Consider the following 9,577-nt stretch of genomic DNA (forward strand, 5'->3'; position numbering starts at 1 on the left):
CTTAAGGTTTCTCCAGGTTCGACTTTGCTTATGCCAGACTGGGCCAGCTGAATTTCAGAGAAGACCCCTGTTAGAAAAAAGAAAGGGGAAAACAGCTTTTAAAAAAGAAATCAATCAGCATTATAAAGTGCTACATTATATGCAGAGGGAATTTCAGAGAGGACCCCTGGAAGAAAAGTAAATAATTTTTAGAAGACTGTTTCTGGTGGGTTTTCCGGGCTGTGTGGCCGTGGTCTGGTGGATCTTGTTCCTAACGTTTCGCCTGCATCTGTGGCTGGCATCTTCAGAGGTGTCTCACAGCGAGAAGTGTGTTACACACTGTGTCTAGCGAGAAGGGATTAGACACAGTGTGTAACAGACTTCCCTCTGTGCTACACCTCTGAAGATGCCAGCCACAGATGCAGGCTAAACGTTAGGAACAAAATCCACCAGACCACGGCCACACAGCCCGGAAAACCCACCAGAACCAGTTGAATCCGGCCGTGAAAGCCTTTGACAATTTTTAGAAGACATTGGCCTTTAAAGTGATTTTCAAGTTGTCCATACAGTAACTGACAAAATTTGACTGTAGCTTCTTATTTTTTTTTCCTTTTAAAAGGTATGAGTTGTTGACAAGAACTTCAATTGGGGGTGAAATTGCTCTACAGATTAACATCTGAAGTTCTGCAATGGGTCTCTCAAAATCAAATAAGGGAAGAAGACAAAAATTTCTCCTACCCCCTCCATTTTTCATTAGAACAAAATAAACACCCTTTAGGAACACATACCCTGTTTAAGTGTAGAGAAGACACTCAGAAATAGGAGCAAGATCTCCATTGCGTTTTCCAAGATGGCCCCTACCATTCATGAAACTTCTATTTAAGCAGAGAAGGAGGAAAGCCTGCTTTGCATAGCTGCTGGTTGATGTTCAGATATAAGGAGGACCGTGGAGTTCACATCTAGTTCGCTTCTTCTCATCTCTGTTTTTCTTGTATTTTCCTTCCACCAGCACTGTTCACCAGGCAATGTCACTAGGAGAAATACATTCAATTGCCCACCTTCACCTCCTTCAATTGCCCACCTTCACCAAAAGTCCACCTTCACCTCCGTCAATCTCCTCCCTCTAGACTGTGAAGTCCAGAAGTTGCCCAGTACCATCATCTGCTACAGGCCAGAAGAGAGGATTGTCCACACAGCCACTTATTCTTAATGTGGTGCATGTTGGATTTGTTCTGAACTCAACGCTAAATTGTTGTCATTCACTTCTGGAGCTACTGGTAGCTGAAGAGTAGGCTATTGGTTGTTGGCAGTATGAAACAGAGACTTTTAGATCATGGCCACCAAAGACTTATTCCACTCCAACCAAATATTTCCTCACATGCTAGACTCAGTCTACAAATATATTTATTCTGGTGGCTCACAGGAAACTCTGCCAATCAGAAAACTGGTTTTTGGAGCAATCATAGAGGGACAGCAATTTGATTTGGTTGTGATATCTGACCCCAGCTCTGAATTATCTGTAGTTTCTACACTGAGGTTTTGGTCAGTGGGCAGGTGGAATATGAATGCCTTAAATGTATTAAAGACATTATCATATTGCCAGTCAGAGTGTTGGGTTCACTGATTGGGTTTCCGGTTGTGCTTTGGCACCATTTAGAAGGCACTAACACTTCCTAGTAGACAGGAATCCTCAACAGGTGTACTGAGAAGTAAATCTTAGTGCATTCAATAGGGTTTATTCCTTGGAAATGTCTCAAAAATATTTCTGCATGAGGAATAGAAGAGAGTGACAAACCACCTCTAAATGTCTCTTGCCTTGAAAATCCTACAGGGCGGCCATAGGTCAGTTGTGACATGACAGTGCTTTCCACCACCTCTCCCTCCCTCCCTCTCCCTCCCTCTCTCAGTCTGTCTGTCTGTCTGCCCATCCATCTGTACATCCGTCCATCTGTCCATCTTTCATACCATACGATACCATACGATACCATACCATACCATACCATACCATACCATACCATACCATACCATACCATAAGAACATAAGAACATAAGAACATAAGAACAAGCCAGCTGGATCAGACCAGAGTCCATCTAGTCCAGCTCTCTGCTACTCACAGTGGCCCACCAGGTGCCATTGGGAGCTCACATGCAGGATGTGAAAGCAATGGCCTTCAGCGGCTGTTGCTCCCGAGCACCTGGACTGTTAAGGCATTTGCAATCTCAGATCAAAGAGGATCAAGATTGGTAGCCATAAATCGACTTCTCCTCCATAAATCTGTCCAATCCCCTTTTACAGCTATGCAGGTTAGTGGCCATCACCACCTCCTGTGGCAGCATATTCCAAACACCAATCACACGTTGCGTGAAGAAGTGTTTCCTTTTATTAGTCCTAATTCTTCCCCGCAGCATTTTCAATGAATGCCCCCTGGTTGTAGTATTGTGAGAAAGAGAGAAAAATTTCTCTCTGTCAACATTTTCTACCCCATGCATAATTTTATAGACTTCAATCATATCCCCCCTCAGACGTCTCCTCTCCAAACTAAAGAGTCCCAAACGCTGCAGCCTCTCCTCACAAGGAAGGTGCTCCAGTCCCTCAATCATCCTCGTTGCCCTTCTCTGCACTTTTTCTATCTCTTCGATATCCTTTTTGAGATGTGGCGACCAGAACTGAACACAGCACTCCAAGTGCGGTCGCACCACGGCTTTATATAAGGGCATGACAATCTTTGCAGTTTTATTCTCAATTCCTTAATTACCATACCATACCATACCATACCATACTGCATAGTGATAATTTGGGATTTAAAATTAGGAACAACTATACAAAGAAAGAATGGCCCATTTTTGCAAAAAATAAATGTAAATCTATCTGTTTGCCTGTCGATCATCTATCAATCTCCTGCAGTGTTTTCTACTCCTGGAGGACACCTGCCTGTGTCAGTACTCATAAGAACAAAATCTTTTAAATGGTGGCAGTACTGAACAATCTTAAGCACAAGAAAGCTGGGAGAAAAATGGGAATGTTCTGATCTACCCTAATGCATTGGAAGGGGAAGACTGTGGGACAGCCCAGCACTAGTGAGCCAAAGACAGACATCTGTTGACTCTTGGCATGATTTCGTTCAGTGGGCAAGATCTTGTTTTCGGATATTTTTGTTAGCTTGTGGTTGCCTGGTGCCCCCTTGTGCTGCCTTCTGCTTGAAATTGATGCAGGAAAGGGTTTTTGTCGGAGCTCTGCTAGAATCCCTTGCACTGTGAGTCTGTTGCACAATAATACACAGCCGTGTCGTCTGCATTCAGGCTGTTCATTTGCAAGTACAAATTGGAGCCAGATTTTGAGGCTGTGAATCTCCCTTGAATAGCTGAGGAATAATAATTGCTGCTAGGGGTTTTGTAGGTAACAAGCCATTCCAATCCTTTTCCGGACTTCTGCCGGACCCAGTTCATCCAGTAGATGCTAAGAATGAACCCAGAGGTGGCGCAGGTCAGTTGATGGGATTCTCCAGGTTTTTTCAGCACTGCTTCCTTTGGCTGGGTTAGAACCACCTGTGACAAGGCACCTGGTTGGGGGAGAAAAGCAGAAATTGAGGACAGGGGAAAACCTATGATTATCACATCAGATCCCAAATGAGTGATAAAAGGCATTAAAAATGCTTTTTAAACATACATGAGGAGGCAGCCAGTGCAAGGAATATTGGTAATAAGGATGGCATCGTAGAAGTATAGATGTTTCTCAAATGAACTCTACAGGCTCTAGCAGGAGAGTGTGAGATGATGGGAGGTCTGACGGTTTAAATAGGAAGCGGAAGTGCTCTTAGCTTTGCATGATGGAGTCCAAGTGGGAAGGGACAGAGTTAATATATATTGAAGTGTTTTCAAATTGTTGGAGGACTCACCTAATATAGCAGAGTCTGTCCAATCGTAGAAGGGTGGCATTGAGTACAGCCAATACAACTTCTAAGAAGTACATTGCAAAAAGGAAAACTGAACATTGACTCATGTAGATTCTGTTCACAATCAGCTGAAAGGAAGAAGCCACTAAGTCCCTGGATTCTTGGCTTAAGAAAGCTGCCCTTGTCTTTGGTGAGATAGGAAACAACATGGGAAAAAAATTATCTCTGTTTCCCAAGGAGTTATCAGCTATAACAATGGCTCATTGCGCACACGCAGAATAATGCACCTTCAAGCTGCTTTCAGGGCTCTTTGAAGCTGTGCGGAATGGCAAAAACAGTTGTGAAAGCAGCTTGAAAGTGCATTATTTTGCATGTGCGGAATGAGCCTTAGACAAGTGGTGACTTCTTCTGGCCAGATAAAATATGCAGAATCAGAGGAAAATCTGTCAAGTGCCCTTGAATATTTCAGGTTGGATCCCACCATTTTCCCATTCATCTGACTCAATTATCCTCTTTCATAAGTTCACAAATATCATCCAAAATTAGTCAAAATATTCATTCCTACAGTCCTATCCCCATGGTTTTCTCCATGTTGGTCCCATGAGTTCTAACATAGACTTTGGTGTCCAATGATCTGTTGAGCCCCTTGGGGATAGGGCGGTATAAAAATCCAAATAATTAATAAATAAAAATAAATTTATTCTCCCTCCTCTTTTTGACCATGAACAAGCTGGTTGGGTCCAACCCATGAACCTTTTCCATTGGTGACATAAAAAATGGTGAAACTGTACTGAGCTACCCTAATGCATTGGAAGAGGAAGATGGTGGGACATCCCAGCACAGGTTGGAAGTGAGCCAAAGACAGACATCTGTTGACTCTGGGCATGATTTCTTTCAGAGGGCAAGATCTTGTTTTCTGACATTTTGTTAGTTTGTGGTTGCCTGATGCCCCCTTGTGCTGCCTTCTGCTTGAAGCTGATGCAGGAAAGGGTTTTTGTCTGTGCTTTGCTAGAATCCCTTGCACTGTGTGTCTCTTGCACAATAATACACAGCTGTGTCTTCTGCTTTCAGGCTGCTCATTTGCAGGTACAAATTGGAGCCAGATTTTGAGGCTGTGAATCTCCCTTGAATTGCTGAGGAATAATAATTGCTGCTAGGGGAATAATAGTAAACAAGCCATTCCAATCCTTTTCCAGGCTTCTGCCGGACCCAGTTCATCGCGTAGCTGCTAAGATCGAACCCAGAGGTGGCGCAGGTCAGTTGATGTGATTCTCCAGGTTTTTTCAGCACTGCTTCCTTCGGCTGGGTTAGAACCACCTGTGACAAGGCACCTGGTTGGGGGAGAAAAGCAGAAGTTGAGGACAGGGGAAAGCCTATGATTATCACATCAGATCCCAAATGAGTGATAAAAGGCATTCAAAATGTTTTTTTAACATACACGAGGAGGCAGCCAGTGCAAGGAATATTGGTAATAAGGATGGCATCGTAGAAGGATAGATGTTTCTCAAATGAACTCTACAGGCTGTAGCAGGAGAATGTGAGATGGTGGGAGGCCTGACGGTTTAAATAGGAAGCAGAAGTGCTCTTAGCTTTGCATGATGGAGTCCAAGTGGGAAGGGACAGATTTAATATATATTGAAGTGTTTTCAAATTGTTGGAGGACTTACCTAATATAGCAGAGTCTGTCCAATCGTAGAAGGGTGGCATTGAGTACAGCCAATAAAACTTCCAAGAAGTACATTGCAAAAAGTAAAACTGAACTTTGACTCATGTAGATTCTGTTCACAATCAGCCGAAAGGAAGAAGAACTCTATAATTCCCGAAGCCTAAAGAAAGCCCAAAATATTCTGAGAGACCCGTCTCATCCAGCACACTCTCTTTGTGAACTGTTACCATCCGGCAGATGATACAGGTCTATCAAAACTAGGATAAAGAGGCTTAGAGACAGCTTCTACTCTAGAGCTTTGGCTATGCTGAACTCCGTGGCTTCGTGTTGATGTGTTTGGGGCTGTGTAGGGATGGGTGGAGGAAGGGGAAAGTGAGGATGGGGTAGGAGTCTGAAATTGTGTGCATCGAGGAATGCTGCTGTAAATTTCGTTGTGCGTGCACAATGACAATAAAATGCTTATGCTGAAGAAGCGACTGGATTCTTGGCTTAAGAAAGTTGGCCTTGTCTTTGGTGAGGTAGGAAACAACATGGGAAAAATTATCTCTGTTTCCCAAGGAGTTATCAGCTATAACTAAGACAAGTGGAGACTTCTTCTGGCCAGATAAAATATGCAGAATCAGAGGAAAATCTGTCAAGTGCCCTTGAATATTTGGGGTTGGATACCACCATTTTTCCCATTTATCTGGCTCAATTCTCCTCTTTCATAAGCTCACAAATATCATTCAGAATTACTCAATATATTCATTCCTACAGTCCTATCCCCATGGTTTTCTCCATGTTGGTCCCATGAGTTCTAATGTAAACTTTGGTGTCCAATGATCTGTTTTATTCTCCCTCCCCTTTTTGACCATGAACAAGCTGGCTGGGTCCAACCCATGAACCTTTTCCATTGGTGACATAAAAAATGGTGAAATGTGCATGTCCTTAACTAGAATCCTCATTCCAATTTCAGACGTTCTCTCTTTCTTGTTTCTACAGGCTTCCAATGCCGTTATCCAGAAGGAAACATTGGATCTTCCTTACACATATCATGAGTTATGAATTGGTATCTGAGAGAGTGGGTGATGATTTAATGGATGGAGAAATATTTTTAAGCACCCTAAACAATTCTGGTCACGTGACATGCTGGTGAACGAAGGAAGGGCACTATTTTTTTATCATGCCCTATCTCCGCAGACCTTGACATAGCAGATGTGGGTCACAGCTTTTAAGTGAAAATTGTGACCAAGTCCTCTGGGGAAGCCAAACTGCTGAAAGACTACTCCCAAGACAGCGTCCTCACACAGGGCAGAGGAAACCATCAGCCTTACAGTTGAAACCACGAGGCAGCATACTTGATAATCTGTTCTATTTTCCTTCTCTCGGGGAGAGTGATGTTTTGCATTCTTTCGAGCACTTCTGCCCCATTCTGAGCATAAAGGAGAGTTCCAAGACCCGGCTTACGGGAAATGAGACCTGGGAAATGTATATATTTTATGCTGTCCAGTCATTGCTAAATCATGATAATCACAAAGTGTTTCCAAGGGTTAGAGATGGTCCAGCTTTGTGTATTTCCACATCATGTACTTGGTATTCCTTGGATGTCTTCCATCTTTTAAATGGTGGCATGACTGAACAGTCATAAGCCACCCTAAGCCCTATAGGGGATGGTAGGACATAAATGGGGGGGGAGTGCAAGAGAGCTGGGAGAAAAATGGGACTGTACTGAGCTACCCTAATACATTGGAAGAGGAAGACGGTGGGACAGCCCAGCACAGGTTGGATGTGAGCCAAAGACAGACATCTGTTGACTCTTGGCATGATTTCGTTCAGTGGGCAAGATCTTGTTTTCGGATATTTTTGTTAGTTTGTGGTTGCCGGGTGCCCCCTTGTGCTGCCTTATGCTTGAAGCTGATGCAGGAAAGGGTTTTTGTCTGAGCTCTGCTAGAATCCCTTGCACTGTGCGTCTCTTGCACAATAATACACAGCCGTGTCCTCTGCATTCAGGTTGTTCATTTGCAGGTAGAAACTGGAGCCAGATTTTGAGGCTGTGAATCTCCCTTGAATAGCTGAGGAATAATAATTGCTGCTTGGGTCGTAGTAGTAAACAAGCCATTCCAATCCTTTTCTGGGCTTCTGCCGGACCCAGTACATCCCGTAGCTGCCAAGATCGAACCCAGAGGTAGCGCAGGTCAGTTGATGTGATTCTCCAGGTCTTTTCAGCACTGCTTCCTTCGGCTGGGTTAGAACCACCTGTGACAAGGCACCTGGTTGGGGGAGAAAAGCAGAAATTGAGGACAGGGGAAAGCCTATGATTATCACATCAAATCCCAAATGAGTGATAAAAGGCATTAAAAATGCTTTTTTAACATACACGAGGAGGCAGCCAGTGCAAGGAATATCGGTAATAAGGATGGCATCATAGAAGGATAGATGCTTCTCAAATGAACTCTACAGGCTCTAGCAGGAGAGTGTGAGATGGTGGGAGGTCTGATGGTTTAAATAGGAAGCGGAAGTGCTCTTAGCTTTGCATGATGGCGTCCAAGTGGGACGGGAAGGAGTTAATATATATTGAAGTGTTTTTAAATTATTGGAAGATTCACAATATAGTACAGTCTGCCACACTGTAGAAGGGTGGCATTGAGCGCAGCCAATAAAACTTCCAAGAGGTACATTGCAAAAAGGAAAACTTAACATTGACTCCAGTAGATTCTGTTCACAATCAGGTTGCAGTTGAATGGAAGAAGCCACTAAGTCCCTGGATTCTTGGCTTAAGAAAGCTGAGCTGGCCTTGTCTTTGGTGAGGTAGGAAGCAACATGGAAAGAAATGATCTCTGTTTTCCAAGGAGTTACCAGCTATAACTAAGACAAGTGGTGACTTCTTCTTGCCAGATAAAATGGGAGGAATCAAAGGAAAATCTGTCAAGCACCTATGAATATATAGGGGTTGAATCCCCCCATTTCCCCCCATTCATCTAGCTCAATTCTCATCTTTCATAACTTCACAAATATCATTCAACATTACTCAATAAATTCATTACTACAGTCCCATCCTCATGGTTTTCTTCATGTTAATCCCAGGACTCCTAGCATAGGCTTTGGTGGCAAATTATCTATTTTATTCTCCCTCCCTTTTCTGACCATGAACAAGCTGCTTGGATCCAACCCGTGGACTTTTTTCCATTGGTGACATAAAACATGGTGAAGTGTACATGTCCTTAATCTGAATCCTCATTCCAGTTCCAGATTTTCTTTCATTCTTGCCTCTATAGGCTTCTAATATCGTTATCCAGATGGAAACGTTGGATCTTCCTTCCAGATGTCATGAGTTATGAATTGATATCTGAGTGAGTGGGTGATGATTTAAAGGATGGAGAATTATTTTTAAGCGCCCTAAACAATTCTGTTTGCATGACATGCTGGTAAACGGAGGAAGGGCACTATTTTTTTAATCATGCTCTTCCTCCGCAGAGCTTGACGTAGCAGATGTGGGTCACAGTTTTTAAGAGAAAATTGGGCCCAAGTCCTCTGGGGAAGCCAAACTGTTGAAAGACTACTCCCATGGCAGTTTCCTGACACAGGGCAGAGGAAACGATCAGCCTTACAGTTGAAACCACAAGCCAGCATACTTGGACATCTGTTCTATTTTCCTTCTATTGGAGCCAGTGACATCTTGCATTCTTTCAAGCATTCCTGCCCCCTTGTGAGCATAAAGGAGAGTTCCAAGACCTGGGAAATGTGACCTGGGAAATGTATATATTTTTGCTGTCCAGTCACTGCTAAATCATGACATTCCAGGGTGTTTTCAAGTCAAGAGACATTCAGAGATGGTCCAGCGTTGTGTGCTTCCACATCGTGTACTTGGTATTCCTTGGAGGTCTCCCACCTTTTAAATGGTGGCATGAATGAACAATCATTAGCCGCCCTTAGCCCTATAGGGGATGGAGGGACATAAATGGGGGGGGGTGCAAGAGACCTGGGAGAAAAATGGGACTGTACTGAGCTACCCTAATGCACTGGAAGAGGAAGACGATGGGACAGCCCAGCACAGGTTGGA

The 9,577-nt window shown here is 43.5% G+C and overlaps 1 protein-coding gene and 1 gene segment (V, D, J or C); both read right to left on the reverse strand.

Annotated features, from left to right (window-relative positions):
* Nucleotides 1-3,216: 3,216 nt before the first annotated feature.
* Nucleotides 3,217-5,393, reverse strand: LOC125424976. Its single transcript, XM_048482418.1, has 4 exons — nt 5,311-5,393; nt 4,897-5,203; nt 3,647-3,732; nt 3,217-3,539 (listed from the first exon to the last, which is right to left on the reverse strand). The coding sequence occupies exons 1-4, from the start codon at nt 5,354-5,356 to the stop codon at nt 3,217-3,219; spliced, it is 762 nt and encodes a 253-aa protein (XP_048338375.1). The 5' UTR covers nt 5,357-5,393.
* A 2,071-nt stretch (nt 5,394-7,464) lies between these two features.
* LOC125424977 lies at nt 7,465-7,972 on the reverse strand. The segment is given in 2 exon segments: nt 7,465-7,787; nt 7,895-7,972. Coding segments are annotated over 2 exon segments (372 nt in total).
* Between the last annotated feature and the right edge of the window lie 1,605 nt (nt 7,973-9,577).

This window comes from Sphaerodactylus townsendi, unplaced genomic scaffold (genome assembly GCF_021028975.2).
Source record: "Sphaerodactylus townsendi isolate TG3544 unplaced genomic scaffold, MPM_Stown_v2.3 scaffold_1650, whole genome shotgun sequence".
NCBI classification, from domain to species: Eukaryota; Metazoa; Chordata; class Lepidosauria; order Squamata; family Sphaerodactylidae; genus Sphaerodactylus; species Sphaerodactylus townsendi.